This window comes from Dendrobates tinctorius, unplaced genomic scaffold (genome assembly GCF_039654945.1).
Source record: "Dendrobates tinctorius isolate UK_male_01 unplaced genomic scaffold, ASM3965494v1 ptg000261l, whole genome shotgun sequence".
In the NCBI taxonomy this organism is placed as follows: Eukaryota; Metazoa; Chordata; class Amphibia; order Anura; family Dendrobatidae; genus Dendrobates; species Dendrobates tinctorius.
This window is the reverse complement of record NW_027361928.1, coordinates 608,281-625,063: the sequence shown is the minus strand read 5'-3', so window position 1 is coordinate 625,063 and position 16,783 is coordinate 608,281. Positions and strand designations below refer to the sequence as shown.

General features: G+C 55.7%; 1 protein-coding gene across 1 annotated transcript in view; it reads right to left on the bottom strand.

Annotated features, from left to right (window-relative positions):
• CDHR4 (cadherin related family member 4) overlaps positions 1-16,716 on the bottom strand; it is a 55,114-nt gene extending 38,398 nt beyond the window's left edge. The window contains 10 exon segments of the mRNA XM_073558873.1: positions 201-351; positions 1,127-1,310; positions 1,383-1,513; positions 1,613-1,716; positions 1,845-1,937; positions 12,133-12,224; positions 12,679-12,841; positions 14,330-14,386; positions 14,388-14,524; positions 15,674-16,716. Of these exon segments, the coding sequence (XP_073414974.1) occupies positions 201-351; positions 1,127-1,310; positions 1,383-1,513; positions 1,613-1,716; positions 1,845-1,937; positions 12,133-12,224; positions 12,679-12,841; positions 14,330-14,386; positions 14,388-14,524; positions 15,674-15,740 (1,179 nt within the window). The 5' untranslated portion in view covers positions 15,741-16,716.
• Positions 16,717-16,783: the final 67 nt, after the last annotated feature.

Sequence of the window (16,783 nt, the reverse complement as noted above, 5' to 3'; positions counted from 1 at the left end):
GTGTAATGTCTGGGGTTATATCAGTACTGGAGCGTTATAAGAGGGGCTGATATCAGTCACATATGGAGTAATGTCTGGAGGTTATATCAGTACTGGAGCGTTATAAGAGGGGCTGATATCAGTCACATATGATATGTGAAATGCCTGATAACAGAGAGCAGTAGATGATTCCGGCACTGCTGGCTGAGGCTGGATATTACCTGGAGCGAGGATCCCTGCATTCGGAAGGAATACAGTGAGTTGACATTGGGGGTGATGGAGTAGCTGAGCGCGGTGCTGTTATAATCCGGATCTGTGCAGGTAAAATCCTCGATGGTGAAGAGGACGGGCTGGCTCTGGGGATAAACGTTCCTGACAGCAGAGCACAACCAGAATTATTGGGGTTCAGCTACAGAGGAGCCAATACTGCACAGTACTACTTCCCTGCCCCCTGCTCGCTCAGTGCACAGTACTACCTCCCTGGCCCCTGCTCGCTCAGTGCACAGTACTACCTGCCCTCTGCCCGCTCAGTGCACAGTACTACCTGCCTGCCCCCTGCTTGCTCACTGCACAGTACTACCTGCCTGCCCCCTGCTCGCTCACTGCACAGTACTACCTCCCTGCCCCTGCTTGCTCAGTGCACAGTACTACCTCCCTGGCCCTGCTTGCTCAGTGCACAGTACTACCTCCCTGCCCGCTCAGTGCACAGTACTACCTCCCTGCCCATTGCTTGCTCAGTGCACAGTACTACCTCCCTGCCCATTGCTTGCTCAGTGCACAGTACTACCTCCCTGCCCCTGCTTGCTCAGTGCACAGTACTACCTCCCTGCCCGCTCAGTGCACAGTACTACCTCTCTGCCCCTTGCTTGCTCAGTGCACAGTACTACCTCCCCGCCTCCTGCTTGCTCAGTGCACAGTACTACCTGCCTGCCCCCTGCTTGCTCAGTGCACAGTACTACCTGCCTGCCCCCTGCTTGCTCAGTGCACAGTACTACCTGCCTGCCCCCTGCTTGCTCAGTGCACAGTACTACCTGCCTGCCCCCTGCTTGCTCAGTGCACAGTACTACCTGCCTGCCCCCTGCTTGCTCAGTGCACAGTACTTCCTCCCTGAACCTGCTTGTTCAGTGCACAATAGCACGTCTCTTACACAACGATGGCCGGGCTGCACTGTGGGGCGATGTCGTTGACATCGAGCACGGTGATGGTCACGGTGACCGTGGCGCTGTTGCTCCTCTGGTAGCGGTCGTAGGCTCGGACCAGCAGGACGGTGCTGAGCAGGGAGTGGTTCTTGTCCAGGTCCAGGTTGTATGTCGTCCTGATGGTCCCGGATGCTGCGGGCAGAGAAGATGGTGAGGACACGAGCTGTAGATGGCGGCACGTAATAATGGAGGCACGGCGGGTACCTGACTCCACGTAGAAGGCGGCGCTGGGCGTCGTCAGCTCGTACAGGACGCTGCTGCCCTGCGCCTTCACCGTGGTCACCATCTGGTTGGGGCCGCCATTCTCCTGGATGGTGGCAGATACAGACGAGGACCTGAGAGGCAGCGCAGTGTCAGCAGCGGCCTCCGGGGTGCCAGACCCGCGGGCACGGTGTGAGCTCGGTGCCACCCGCCTGTCCCTCTGCCGCACTCACGTGAAGTTGACGGGGTTGTTGTAGACGGTGAGCACAGTGACGGTGAGCGTCCCGTTACACGTGTTCCCCAGGCGGTCGATCACCATGATCTGCAGCCGATAGGTCTGTGGAGGAAGCGGCGGATGAGTGGCGACATGTTCACGGCGTCTCCGGGTCACCGTCCGGTCTCAGGCTCTGGTGAGGAAATCAGTCACAATGGCGCCAGGTCCACAGCAGGGGGCGCTGTACTCACCGCTGCCGTATTGCTGAATCCCGAGGCCGGCGCAAAGACGTTTCCACTCGCCGAGATGGTGAAGGGCGATGGACTGGGCAACGTCACCTTATACTGGAGGCAGAGGAGACACCACAAGTCACAGCGGAAGAAAGAAAGCCGGACACTGCCGAGCAAAAGTATTCACCCCCGGGTCAGGACTGTGGAGGACCACCTTACTCGGCAATCACAGCGGCAGTCGTTTGGGGGTCTGTCTCTCCACCTTTCTCTGCAGTGTTTTGGGGTCTGTCTCTCCCTCCTTTCTCTGCAGTGTTTTGGGGTCTGTCTCTCCCTCCTTTCTCTGCAGTCTTTTGGGGTCTGTCTCTCTCCACCTTTCTCTGCAGTCTTTTGGGGTCTGTCTCTCCACCTTTCTCTGCAGTCTTTTGGGGTCTGTCTCTCTCCACCTTTCTCTGCAGTCTTTTGGGGTCTGTCTCTCTCCACCTTTCTCTGCAGTCTTTTGGGGTCTGTCTCTCTCCACCTTTCTCTGCAGTCTTTTGGGGTCTGTCTCTCTCCACCTTTCTCTGCAGTCTTTTGGGGTCTGTCTCTCTCCACCTTTCTCTGCAGTGTTTTGGGGTCTGTCTCTCCACCTTTCTCTGCAGTCTTTTGGGGTCTGTCTCTCTCCACCTTTCTCTGCAGTCTTTTGGGGTCTGTCTCTCTCCACCTTTCTCTGCAGTCTTTTGGGGTCTGTCTCTCTCCACCTTTCTCTGCAGTCTTTTGGGGTCTGTCTCTCCACCTTTCTCTTCAGTGTTTTGGGGTCTGTCTCTCTCCACCTTTCTCTGCAGTCTTTTGGGGTCTGTCTCTCCACCTTTCTCTGCAGTCTTTTGGGGTCTGTCTCTCTCCACCTTTCTCTGCAGTCTTTTGGGGTCTGTCTCTCTCCACCTTTCTCTGCATTCTTTTGGGGTCTGTCTCTCTCCACCTTTCTCTGCAGTCTTTTGGGGTCTGTCTCTCTCCACCTTTCTCTGCAGTGTCTTGGGGTCTGTCTCTCCACCTTTCTCTGCAGTCTTTTGGGGTCTGTCTCCACCTTTCTCTGCGGTGTTTTGGGTTCTGTCTCTCCACCTTTCTCTGCAGTCTTTTGGGGTCTGTCTCTCCAACTTTCTCTGTGGTGTTTTGGGGTCTGTCTCTCCACCTTTCTCTGCAGTCTTTTGGGGTCTGTCTCTCCACCTTTCTCTGCGGTGTTTTGGGGTCTGTCTCTCTCCACCTTTCTCTGCAGTGTTTTGGGGTCTGTCTCTCCACCTTTCTCTGCGGTGTTTTGGGGTCTGTCTCTCTCCACCTTTCTCTGCAGTCTTTTGGGGTCTGTCTCTCCACCTTTCTCTGCGGTGTTTTGGGGTCTGTCTCTCTCCACCTTTCTCTGCGGTGTTTTGGGTTCTGTCTCTCCACCTTTCTCTGCAGTCTTTTGGGGTCTGTCTCTCCAACTTTCTCTGTGGTGTTTTGGGGTCTGTCTCTCCACCTTTCTCTGCAGTCTTTTGGGGTCTGTCTCTCCAACTTTCTCTGCGGTGTTTTGGGTTCTGTCTCTCCACCTTTCTCTTCAGTCTTTTGGGGTCTGTCTCTCCACCTTTCTCTGCGGTGTTTTGGGTTCTGTCTCTCCACCTTTCTCTTCAGTCTTTTGAGGTCTGTCTCTCCACCTTTCTCTGCAGTCTTTTGGGGTCTGTCTCTCCACCTTTCTCTGCAGTCTTTTGGGGTCTGTCTCTCCACCTTTCTCTGCAGTTTTTTGGGTTCTGTCTCTCCACCTTTCTCTGCAGTCTTTTGGGGTCTGTCTCTCCACCTTTCTCTGCAGTCTTTTGGGGTCTGTCTCTCCACCTTTCTCTGCAGTCTTTTGGGGTCTGTCTCTCCACCTTTCTCTGCAGTTTTTTGGGTTCTGTCTCTCCACCTTTCTCTGCAGTCTTTTGGGGTCTGTCTCTCCACCTTTCTCTGCAGTGTCTTGGGGTCTGTCTCTCCACCTTTCTCTTCAGTCTTTTGGGGTCTGTCTCTCCACCTTTCTCTGCAGTTTTTTGGGGTCTGTCTCTCCACCTTTCTCTGCAGTCTTTTGGGGTCTGTCTCTCCACCTTTCTCTGCGGTGTTTTGGGTTCTGTCTCTCTCCACCTTTCTCTGCGGTGTTTTGGGGTCTGTCTCTCCACCTTTCTCTGCGGTGTTTTGGGTTCTGTCTCTCCACCTTTCTCTGCAGTCTTTTGGGGTCTGTCTCTCCCACCTTTCTCTGCAGTCTTTTGGGGTCTGTCTCTCCACCTTTCTCTGCAGTCTTTTGGGGTCTGTCTCTCTCCACCTTTCTCTGCAGTGTTTTGGGTTCTGTCTCTCCCACCTTTCTCTGCAGTCTTTTGGGGTCTGTCTCTCCCACCTTTCTCTGCAGTCTTTTGGGTTCTGTCTCTCCACCTTTCTCTGCAGTCTTTTGGGTTCTGTCTCTCCACCTTTCTCTGCAGTGTTTTGGGTTCTGTCTCTCCCACCTTTCTCTCCAGTCTTTTGGGGTCTGTCTCTCCCACCTTTCTCTGCAGTCTTTTGGGTTCTGTCTCTCCACCTTTCTCTGCAGTCTTTTGGGGTCTGTCTCTCCACCTTTCTCTGCAGTGTTTTGGGTTCTGTCTCTCCCACCTTTCTCTGCAGTGTTTTGGGGTCTGTCTCTCCACCTTTCTCTGCAGTCTTTTGGGTTCTGTCTCTCCCACCTTTCTCTGCAGTCTTTTGGGTTCTGTCTCTCCCACCTTTCTCTGCAGTCTTTTGGGGTCTGTCTCTCCCACCTTTCTCTGCAGTCTTTTGGGTTCTGTCTCTCCCTCCTTTCTCTGCGGTGTTTTGGGTTCTGTCTCTCCACCTTTCTCTGCAGTCTTTTGGGGTCTGTCTCTCCCACCTTTCTCTGCAGTCTTTTGGGGTCTGTCTCTCCCACCTTTCTCTTCAGTCTTTTGGGGTCTGTCTCTCCACCTTTCTCTGCAGTCTTTTGGGGTCTGTCTCTCCACCTTTCTCTGCAGTCTTTTGGGGTCTGTCTCTCCACCTTTCTCTGCGGTGTTTTGGGTTCTGTCTCTCCACCTTTCTCTGCGGTGTTTTGGGTTCTGTCTCTCCACCTTTCTCTGCAGTCTTTTGGGGTCTGTCTCTCCACCTTTCTCTGCGGTCTTTTGGGGTCTGTCTCTCCACCTTTCTCTGCAGTTTTTTGGGTTCTGTCTCTCTCCACCTTTCTCTGCAGTTTTTTGGGGTCTGTCTCTCTCCACCTTTCTCTGCGGTCTTTTGGGGTCTGTCTCTCTCCACCTTTCTCTGCGGTGTTTTGGGGTCTGTCTCTCTCCACCTTTCTCTGCAGTGTTTTGGGGTCTGTCTCTCTCCACCTTTCTCTGCAGTTTTTTGGGTTCTGTCTCTCCACCTTTCTCTGCAGTCTTTTGGGGTCTGTCTCTCTCCACCTTTCTCTGCAGTCTTTTGGGGTCTGTCTCTCTCCACCTTTCTCTGCAGTCTTTTGGGGTCTGTCTCTCCACCTTTCTCTGCAGTCTTTTGGGGTCTGTCTCTCCACCTTTCTCTGCAGTTTTTTGGGTTCTGTCTCTCCACCTTTCTCTGCAGTCTTTTGGGGTCTGTCTCTCCACCTTTCTCTGCAGTCTTTTGGGGTCTGTCTCTCCACCTTTCTCTGCAGTCTTTTGGGGTCTGTCTCTCCACCTTTCTCTGCAGTCTTTTGGGGTCTGTCTCTCCACCTTTCTCTGCAGTTTTTTTGGGTTCTGTCTCTCCACCTTTCTCTGCAGTCTTTTGGGGTCTGTCTCTCCACCTTTCTCTGCAGTCTTTTGGGGTCTGTCTCTCCACCTTTCTCTGCAGTTTTTTGGGTTCTGTCTCTCCACCTTTCTCTGCAGTGTTTTGGGGTCTGTCTCTCCACCTTTCTCTGCGGTCTTTTGGGGTCTGTCTCTCCACCTTTCTCTGCAGTTTTTTGGGTTCTGTCTCTCTCCACCTTTCTCTGCAGTTTTTTGGGGTCTGTCTCTCTCCACCTTTCTCTGCGGTCTTTTGGGGTCTGTCTCTCTCCACCTTTCTCTGCGGTGTTTTGGGGTCTGTCTCTCTCCACCTTTCTCTGCAGTGTTTTGGGGTCTGTCTCTCTCCACCTTTCTCTGCAGTTTTTTGGGTTCTGTCTCTCCACCTTTCTCTGCAGTCTTTTGGGGTCTGTCTCTCTCCACCTTTCTCTGCAGTCTTTTGGGGTCTGTCTCTCTCCACCTTTCTCTGCAGTCTTTTGGGGTCTGTCTCTCCACCTTTCTCTGCAGTCTTTTGGGGTCTGTCTCTCCACCTTTCTCTGCAGTTTTTTGGGTTCTGTCTCTCCACCTTTCTCTGCAGTCTTTTGGGGTCTGTCTCTCCACCTTTCTCTGCAGTCTTTTGGGGTCTGTCTCTCCACCTTTCTCTGCAGTCTTTTGGGGTCTGTCTCTCCACCTTTCTCTGCAGTCTTTTGGGGTCTGTCTCTCCACCTTTCTCTGCAGTTTTTTTGGGTTCTGTCTCTCCACCTTTCTCTGCAGTCTTTTGGGGTCTGTCTCTCCACCTTTCTCTGCAGTCTTTTGGGGTCTGTCTCTCCACCTTTCTCTGCAGTTTTTTGGGTTCTGTCTCTCCACCTTTCTCTGCAGTGTTTTGGGGTCTGTCTCTCCACCTTTCTCTGCAGTCTTTTGGGGTCTGTCTCTCCACCTTTCTCTGCAGTTTTTTGGGTTCTGTCTCTCCACCTTTCTCTGCAGTCTTTTGGGGTCTGTCTCTCCACCTTTCTCTGCAGTCTTTTGGGGTCTGTCTCTCCACCTTTCTCTGCAGTTTTTTGGGTTCTGTCTCTCCACCTTTCTCTGCAGTCTTTTGGGGTCTGTCTCTCCACCTTTCTCTGCAGTCTTTTGGGGTCTGTCTCTCCACCTTTCTCTGCAGTCTTTTGGGGTCTGTCTCTCTCCACCTTTCTCTGCAGTGTTTTGGGGTCTGTCTCTCTCCACCTTTCTCTGCAGTTTTTTGGGTTCTGTCTCTCCACCTTTCTCTGCAGTCTTTTGGGGTCTGTCTCTCCACCTTTCTCTGCAGTTTTTTGGGGTCTGTCTCTCCACCTTTCTCTGCAGTGTCTTGGGGTCTGTCTCTCCACCTTTCTCTGCAGTGTTTTGGGGTCTGTCTCTCCACCTCTGCAGTTTTTTGGGGTCTGTCTCTCCACCTTTCTCTGCAGTCTTTTGGGGTCTGTCTCTCCACCTTTCTCTGCAGTGTCTTGGGGTCTGTCTCTCCACCTTTCTCTGCAGTGTCTTGGGGTCTGTCTCTCCACCTTTCTCTGCGGTGTTTTGGGGTCTGTCTCTCCACCTTTCTCTGCGGTGTTTTGGGGTCTGTCTCTCTCCACCTTTCTCTGCGGTGTTTTGGGGTCTGTCTCTCTCCACCTTTCTCTGCAGTCTTTTGGGGTCTGTCTCTCCACCTTTCTCTGCAGTCTTTTGGGGTCTGTCTCTCCACCTTTCTCTGCAGTTTTTTGGGTTCTGTCTCTCCACCTTTCTCTGCAGTCTTTTGGGGTCTGTCTCTCCACCTTTCTCTGCAGTGTCTTGGGGTCTGTCTCTCCACCTTTCTCTGCAGTCTTTTGGGGTCTGTCTCTCCACCTTTCTCTGCAGTGTTTTGGGGTCTGTCTCTCCACCTTTCTCTGCAGTGTTTTGGGGTCTGTCTCTCCACCTTTCTCTGCAGTCTTTTGGGGTCTGTCTCTCCACCTTTCTCTGCGGTGTTTTGGGGTCTGTCTCTCCACCTTTCTCTGCGGTGTTTTGGGGTCTGTCTCTCCACCTTTCTCTGCGGTGTTTTGGGGTCTGTCTCTCCACCTTTCTCTGCGGTGTTTTGGGGTCTGTCTCTCTCCACCTTTCTCTGCAGTCTTTTGGGGTCTGTCTCTCCACCTTTCTCTGCGGTGTTTTGGGGTCTGTCTCTCCACCTTTCTCTGCGGTGTTTTGGGGTCTGTCTCTCTCCACCTTTCTCTGCAGTCTTTTGGGGTCTGTCTCTCCCACCTTTCTCTGCAGTCTTTTGGGGTCTGTCTCTCCCACCTTTCTCTGCAGTCTTTTGGGGTCTGTCTCTCCACCTTTCTCTGCAGTCTTTTGGGGTCTGTCTCTCCCTCCTTTCTCTGCAGTCTTTTGGGGTCTGTCTCTCCACCTTTCTCTGCAGTGTTTTGGGGTCTGTCTCTCTCCACCTTTCTCTGCGGTGTTTTGGGTTCTGTCTCTCTCCACCTTTCTCTGCAGTGTTTTGGGGTCTGTCTCTCTCCCTCCTTTCTCTGCGGTGTTTTGGGTTCTGTCTCTCCACCTTTCTCTGCAGTCTTTTGGGGTCTGTCTCTCCACCTTTCTCTGCAGTCTTTTGGGGTCTGTCTCTCCACCTTTCTCTGCAGTCTTTTGGGGTCTGTCTCTCTCCACCTTTCTCTGCAGTCTTTTGGGGTCTGTCTCTCCCTCCTTTCTCTGCGGTGTTTTGGGTTCTGTCTCTCCACCTTTCTCTGCAGTCTTTTGGGGTCTGTCTCTCCCTCCTTTCTCTGCGGTGTTTTGGGTTCTGTCTCTCCACCTTTCTCTGCGGTGTTTTGGGGTCTGTCTCTCTCCACCTTTCTCTGCAGTCTTTTGGGGTCTGTCTCTCCCACCTTTCTCTGCAGTCTTTTGGGGTCTGTCTCTCCCACCTTTCTCTTCAGTCTTTTGGGGTCTGTCTCTCCCACCTTTCTCTTCAGTCTTTTGGGGTCTGTCTCGCCACCTTTCTCTTCAGTCTTTTGGGGTCTGTCTCTCCCACCTTTCTCTTCAGTCTTTTGGGGTCTGTCTCTCCCACCTTTCTCTTCAGTCTTTTGGGGTCTGTCTCGCCACCTTTCTCTGCAGTCTTTTGGGGTCTGTCTCTCCCACCTTTCTCTTCAGTCTTTTGGGGTCTGTCTCGCCACCTTTCTCTGCAGTCTTTTGGGGTCTGTCTCTCCCACCTTTCTCTGCAGTCTTTTGGGGTCTGTCTCTCCCACCTTTCTCTGCAGTCTTTTGGGGTCTGTCTCTCCCACCTTTCTCTGCAGTCTTTTGGGGTCTGTCTCTCCCACCTTTCTCTGCAGTCTTTTGGGGTCTGTCTCTCCCACCTTTCTCTGCAGTCTTTTGGGGTCTGTCTCTCCACCTTTCTCTGCAGTCTTTTGGGGTCTGTCTCTCCCACCTTTCTCTGCAGTCTTTTGGGGTCTGTCTCTCCCACCTTTCTCTGCAGTCTTTTGGGGTCTGTCTCTCCACCTTTCTCTGCAGTCTTTTGGGGTCTGTCTCTCCCACCTTTCTCTGCAGTCTTTTGGGGTCTGTCTCTCCACCTTTCTCTGCAGTCTTTTGGGGTCTGTCTCTCCACCTTTCTCTGCAGTCTTTTGGGGTCAGTCTCTCCACCTTTCTCTGCAGTGTTTTGGGGTCTGTCTCTCCAGCTTTCTCTGCAGTCTTTTAGGGTTTGTCTCTCTCACCTTTCTCTGCAGTCTTTTAGGGTCTGTCTCTCCACCTTTCTCTGCAGTGTTTTGGGGTCTGTCTCTCCACCTTTCTATGCAGTCTTTTGGGGTCTGTCTCTCCACCTTTCTCTGCAGTGTTTTGGGGTCTGTCTCTCCCAGCTTTCTCTGCAGTCTTTTGGGGTCTGTCTCTCTCCACCTTTCTCTGCAGTGTTTTGGGGTCTGTCTCTCTCCACCTTTCTCTGCAGTCTTTTGGGGTCTGTCTCTCCACCTTTCTCTGCAGTGTTTTGGGGTCTGTCTCTCCCTCCTTTCTCTGCGGTGTTTTGGTGTCTGTCTCTCCCACCTTTCTCTGCAGTCTTTTGGGGTCTGTCTCTCTCCACCTTTCTCTGCAGTGTTTTGAGGTCTGCCTCTCCACCTTTCTCTGCAGTCTATTGGGGTCTGTCTCTCTCCACCTTTCTCTGCAGTGTTTTGGGGTCTGTCTCTCCACCTTTCTCTGCAGTCTTTTGAGGTCTGCCTCTCCACCTTTCTCTGCAGTCTATTGGGGTGTCTCCAGCTTTGCACATCTAGAGGTGACATTTTGCCCCTCCTTTGCCCTCTCGCGCTCAGTCAGTGACACATTGGATGGAGACATCTGTGATCAGTGATTTTCACGTGTTGTGATTTGGGTCTGGACGGTGACTGCGCCGTTCACACACAGGAATATGCTCTGATCTAAACCCCCCATTGTGGCTCTGGCAGGATGCTGAAGGTCGTTGTCCCGCTGAAAGGTGAACCTATCTCCCAGTTTCACATTTTCTGCAGCGTCTAGCAGGTTTTCCTACAGGATCATCCTGCATTTACCTTCATCTATGTTCCCATCACCTCTGACCAGCTTCCCTGCCCCCCCGCTGAATATAAGGCTCCCCACAGCATAATGTTGCCTCCACCATGTGTGACGGTGGGGATGGTAATTTCAGGGCAATGTGCAGTGTTAGTTTTCATCCACACATAGCATTTCAGCCAAAAAGTTCTCCTTTGCTCTCATCTGAGCAGCCCCCCTTCTTCTACATGCCATGTAGAGGACACAGCGAGCATGGGGGCTGGCAGGAGGCTTTTCTTCAGCAGGGGCAGAGAAGCTGGTCAGAGGTGATGGGATAAGGCTAAAAACAGGACAATCATTAAGGAAAACCCCTTATTTTGTTAGTATTTTGCACCTGTGCTTCCCCCACCTTTATCATGGGGATTTACTGCATCCTGTTGCGCATTTGCGTCTGGATATATTGCAAGTATGGCTATATTTTTTTTCTGTGAGGCCTTTTATGTTTTGTACTTTTTCAGTGAATGGTTTGTGAAAAAAAGGGGTAAGAGGGAGCTGCAGCTTCCGTGTCTGAGGGGCGGGGGGAGGAGGGAGCTGCAGCTTCCGTGTCTGAGGGGCGGGGGGAGGAGGGAGCTGCAGCTTCCGTGTCTGAGGGGCGGGGGGAGGAGGGAGCTGCAGCTTCCGTGTCTGAGGGGCGGGGGGAGGAGGGAGCTGCAGCTTCCGTGTCTGAGGGGCGGGGGGAGGAGGGAGCTGCAGCTTCCGTGTCTGAGGGGCGGGGGAGGAGGGAGCTGCAGCTTCCGTGTCTGAGGGGCGGGGGAGGAGGGAGCTGCGGCTTCCGTGTCTGAGGGGCGGGGGAGGAGGGAGCTGCGGCTTCCGTGTCTGAGGGGCGGGGGAGGAGGGAGCTGCAGCTTCCGTGTCTGAGGGGCGGGGGAGGAGGGAGCTGCAGCTTCCGTGTCTGAGGGGCGGTGGAGGGAGCTGCAGCTTCCGTGTCTGAGGGGCGGGGGAGGAGGAAGCTGCAGCTTCCGTGTCTGAGAGGCGGGGGGAGGAGGAAGCTGCAGCTTCCGTGTGAGGAGAGGGGCAGGCGGGAGCTGCAGCAGGGAGCTGCAGCTTCCGTGTGAGGAGAGAGGCAGGAGGGAGCTGCAGCAGGGAGCTGCAGCTTCCGTGTGAGGGGAGGGGGGAGCTGCAGCTTCCGTGTGAGGGGAGGGGGGAGCTGCAGCTTCCGTGTGAGGGGAGGGGGGAGCTGCAGCTTCCGTGTGAGGGGAGGGGGGAGCTGCAGCTTCCGTGTGAGGGGAGGGGGGAGCTGCAGCTTCCGTGTGAGGGGAGGGGGGAGCTGCAGCTTCTGTGTTTGAGGGGCGGGGTAGGAGGGAGATGCAGCTTCTGTGTCTGAGGGGGAGGAGGGAGCTGCAGCTTCTGAGTCTGAGGGGGTGTAGGAGAGAGCTGCAGCTTCTGTGTGAGGAGGAGGAGGGAGCTGCAGCTTCTGTGTCTGAGGGGGAGGGAAGGAGGGAGCTGCAGCTTCTGTGTATGAGGGGAGGTGGGGGAACTGCAGATTGTGTGTCTGAGGGGGAGGGAAGGAGGGAGCTGCAGCTTCTGTGTGAGGGGGAGGAGGGTGCAGCAGCTTCCTTTCTGTGTATGAAGCATGACAGCACATAGTGCGGCCCCTCCTGGAGCAGAGCTGATAGATATGTCTGAATCCTGTCCATTTAGACACTGTTCATATGTTCAGGTTTTAAATACATTAGATAGGGACTGCTCCATTAAGGGTTACCGTGACGAGGTGGAGCAGCTTGGTATACATTTTTTGCAAAAAACGTATCGACTAAATACCCTGTATTTGTTATCCAGCACTTGCTGATTGTCATATTTTTGACTGCAGAGTATTTTTGCAAATTTGTCATTCTGTGCTTTCTTGTTGTGTTTCAGTCAGTGGGTGGTGTGAACACTGTCCTACCGACTTGTTCACATTTGTGCATGTCACATGTGTTTTTAGATACGGCGCCTGACTTTGTTTACAGTATACATGGTGGTCAAATATTGCGGTATTACACCCGTACACACTATTACAGTGTATCCCTTTAAATCCGGCGGTCTCTGTGACCTCTGGGGGTCAGTGCAGTAGTGTGGGAGTTGGCGGCTGTCATGGTGCAGTCACTTACCGTCACCGGATTATTTTTTGGCTGCCGTAGAACGACGGTATATATGATGCTGGAGGCGGGAACGTTGGAATACACCTGCACTGCGTCTCCGACTGCGGGAGAGAGCAGCACGCGATCAGTGATGTCACCCTGCACCGCATGCGGAGGAGGCACCATAACATCCCACCTTCTGCCGGATGTGGGGACCACCGCCCCGGGGCCGACCAACACTTCCTCCTCACCCCTCAGGATCTCTGGTTGCTGTCATTAATATCCACTTACACTGGCCTTGTCCTGATCCCACGGCTGCGGATCTGTTACAATGTATCAGTGCAGGTCAGAGCTGGAGTCCTATACCAGAGAGATTGCTGTGTGATGATCGTCCACAATGAAACTGTAACAAACCCTCAGCTGTGGGAGGCATTGGATCAGAGCAACTTGTGTCTCCATTCACTGACAGGTTGCAGAGAAAGCAGCGGAGCTGCCGGGGGCGGTGAGACGAGATGCCACATCACTGTGCCCACAGCAGGACCATCACCCCCATCATCCCGCTCCGCTTCTTCCTACCTTGGCTGGAGAACAGCGGATCACACTGCGGCTCTGGGATGTCATCAATGATCTGGAGAAAGATCTGAGCGGTGGCCGTGTCATTGCCGCACTGCGCAGTGATCTCCAGGGTGTAGGCGTTCACCACGTCTGCGTTCAGAGCCGCCGAGCTGCTGAGAGTGATCTGCCGGAGACACAGGGCGCGAGGGGTTAACACCGCAGAGGAGGGCAGCAGCGCTTACCTGTGTGTGACCTGCGCAGGTTGGGAGTGGTTGTCTCATCCGTATCTGCACCTGTGCTGCCCCTGCATACACAGATACAGCACAGCGCCACCTCTCCTGCCCCTGCATACACAGATACAGCACAGCGCCACCTCTCCTGCCCCTGCATACACAGATGCAGCACAGCGCCACCTCTCCTGCCCCTGCATACACAGATGCAGCACAGCGCCACCTCTCCTGCCCCTGCATACACAGATGCAGCACAGCGCCACCTCACCTGCCCCTGCATACACAGATGCAGCACAGCGCCACCTCTCCTGCCCCTGCATACACAGATGCAGCACAGCGACACCTCTCCTGCCCCTGCATACACAGATGCAGCACAGCGCCACCTCTCCTGCCCCTGCATACACAGATGCAGCACAGCGTCACCTCTCCTGCCCCTGTATACACAGATGCAGCACAGCGCCACCTCTCCTGCCCCTGCATACACAGATGCAGCACAGCGCCACCTCTCCTGCCCCTGTATACACAGATGGAGCACAGCGCCACCTCTCCTGCCCCTGCATACAGATGCAGCACAGCGTCACCTCTCCTGCCCCTGCATACACAGATGCAGCACAGCGCCACCTCTCCTGCCCCTGCATACACAGATGCAGCACAGCGTCACCTCTCCTGCCCCTGTATACACAGATGCAGCACAGCGCCACCTCTCCTGCCCCTGCATACACAGATGCAGCACAGCGCCACCTCTCCTGCCCCTGTATACACAGATGGAGCACAGCGCCACCTCTCCTGCCCCTGCATACAGATGCAGCACAGCGCCACCCTCTCCTGCCCCTGCATACACAGATGCAGCACAGCGCCACCTCTCCTGCCCCTGCATACACAGATGGAGCACAGCGCCACCTCTCCTGCCCCTGCATACACAGATGCAGCACAGCGCCACCTCTCCTGCCCCTGCATACAGATGCAGCACAGCGCCACCTCTCCTGCCCCTGCATACACAGATGCAGCACAGAGCCACCTCTCCTGCCCCTGTATACACAGATGCAGCACAGCGCCACCTCTCCTGCCCCTGCATACACAGATGCAGCACAGCGCCACCTCTCCTGCCCCTGCATACAGATGCAGCACAGCGCCACCTCTCCTGCCCCTGCATACACAGATGCAGCACAGAGCCACCTCTCCTGTCCCTGTATACACAGATGCAGCACAGCGCCACCTCTCCTGCCCCTGCATACACAGATGCAGCACAGCGCCACCTCTCCTGCCCCTGTATACACAGATGGAGCACAGCGCCACCTCTCCTGCCCCTGTATACACAGATGCAGCACAGCGCCACCTCTCCTGCCCCTGTATACACAGATGGAGCACAGCGCCACCTCTCCTGCCCCTGCATACACAGATGGAGCACAGCGCCACCTCTCCTGCCCGGTATATACGGTCACCTTTAGGTCGTATGCATCGGTCCCGGCTCTCGTCTGGCTCGGGCTGTTGAAGTAGGTGGGCGGAGGGGGAGACTCTGCTGATGGTGACGGTGGGGTTGCTGCTGCTGCAGTTAACCAGGGTGAAGCTGTGGACCAGGGCGCCGGGGGCCGAGCTCTCGGGCAGATCCACAGTATTGGGGAGATCTGGGAACTCCGCTGAAAGGTAAGGAACAATGATCAGTCTCCGCCCATTCATGTAAGAAGCCCCGCCCACTGTGGGGTGCCTGGCATCATGGGTCACAGGTTGTTTCTGTGGTTTGGTGGGAAGCTTCAGACTAGTTCTGTGGATGATGCTGCAGTGTAAAGAATGGAGGTTCCGTCCTGGCTGCCGTCTCCACCTTGTGTAAAGTCTGTTTATAGGCAACTACAGCCGAAAGGAAAATATGGAAATCCCCATGACGGCGGCGCTTACTCCCGCCACATAGGGCCAAGACAACGCTGCTCAACAGCAGCAGCATGACAGTGCCCTCATAAATGCCGCCATGTAGTGCTGGGTGGGAGCCGCCTTCTCCTGAGGCACAGGACCTCGGCTCTACGCGCACAGTACCCCGTCCAGCCCCCCCCCCGGGTCTATACGCACGGTCCCGCTTCCCCCCCCGTCTATACGCACGGTCCCGCTCCCCCCCCCCTATACGCACGGGTCCCCCCCCGTCCCCCCCCCTATACGCACGGTCCCGCTCCCCCCCCCCCCCCCCCGTCTATACGCACGGTCCCGCTCCCCCCCCCCCCCCCCCCCCTATACGCACGGTCCCGCTCCCCCCCCCCCCCCCGTCTATACGCACGGCCCCGCTCCCCCCCCCCCCCGTCTATACGCACGGCCCCGCTCCCCCCCCCCCGTCTATACGCACGGCCCCGCTCCCCCCCCCCCCCCCCGTCTATACACACGGCCCCGCTCCCCCCGTCTATACACACGGCCCCGCTCCCCCCCCCCCCCCCGTCTATACACACGGCCCCGCTCCCCCCCCCCCCCCCCGTCTATACACACGGCCCCGCTCCCCCCCCCCCCCCCCATACACACGGCCCCGCTCCCCCCCCCCCCCGTCTATACACACGGCCCCGCTCCCCCCCCCCCCCCGTCTATACACACGGCCCCGCTCCCCCCCCCCCCCCCCCCCCGTCTATACACACGGCCCCGCTCCCCCCCCCCCCCCCCCCCCCGTCTATACACACGGCCCCGCTCCCAACCCCCCCCCCCCCCGTCTATACACACGGCCCCGCTCCCAACCCCCCCCCCCCCCCCGTCTATACACACGGCCCCGCTCCCCCCCCCCTCGAGTCTATACGTACGGCCCCGCTATCTCTTACCCTGGCTGCGCACAGAGTGGATGAAGCAGAGGGCAGCGAGCGGCAGCATCAGATGGACGCGCCCCATGATCTTCTGGGTTCTCCTCGCTTGCAGTGTCTGCTGTGACTGATGAGGGTAGTAGTGCCTTCTCAGGTAACTAACAACACTCGGCTCTGCTCAACCTGTTGTCCCGGGAGCTCTGGGCAATAAACACAAAATGTGCAGGGAGCGGCTGCAACACCCCTGCCGGACTCCATACAGAGACAGAGCAACAGCGCTGGTTCTGGAGAGGGGGTCCCAGAGACTGCTCTGGAGGGGAGAGGGGGTCCCAGAGACTGCTCTGGAGGGGAGAGGGGGTCCCAGAGACTGCTCTGGAGGGGAGAGGGGGTCCCAGAGACTGCTCTGGAGGGGAGAGGGGGTCCCAGAGACTGCTCTGGAGGGGAGAGGGGGTCCCAGAGACTGCTCTGGAGGGGAGAGGGGGGTCCCAGAGACTGCTCTGGAGGGGAGAGGGGGTCCCAGAGACTGCTCTGGAGGGGAGAGGGGGTCCCAGAGACTGCTCTGGAGGGGAGAGGGGGTCCCAGAGACTGCTCTGGAGGGGAGAGGGGGTCCCAGAGACTGCTCTGGAGGGTTGGGGTCCCATAGAGGGATCTGGAAAAGCGCAGTATCCAGGTGTTGGTACTGGAGAGCATCTCCTGTTCCCGCGCTTGTGTATTGCAGGAGGCGGCTGCTATTCTCCATGACTCGCTGTTATCAGCCAGGCCTTTCTGATCACATTATGCGGACCCCCTCCTCAGCTGTAGTCTGTAGGGGTCCCGAGCAGTAAATGTCACATCAGCGCCTCCCACAGGGGACATTGGAAATTACATCGTATAGGTAATTCACTCTGTAATCCAAATCGTTGCTGACGGCACCATCGACGTAGCCAGTTGTTCACCTGCAGAATCTTATTCCACCTCCTCGTTCCATGGCCATCCACTGGGAGGATGGAAGAGAAGACCACCTGCGCTCCCAGTTCTTTCACTTTCTAACCGCAGTTTTCACTCACCAGCAGTAAGCTTCAGCCCCCACAGATGACAGAAGTGGTCCTGCTCATATTCTTCATCAGGAATCTCGAGCCCCCAGTGACCCCG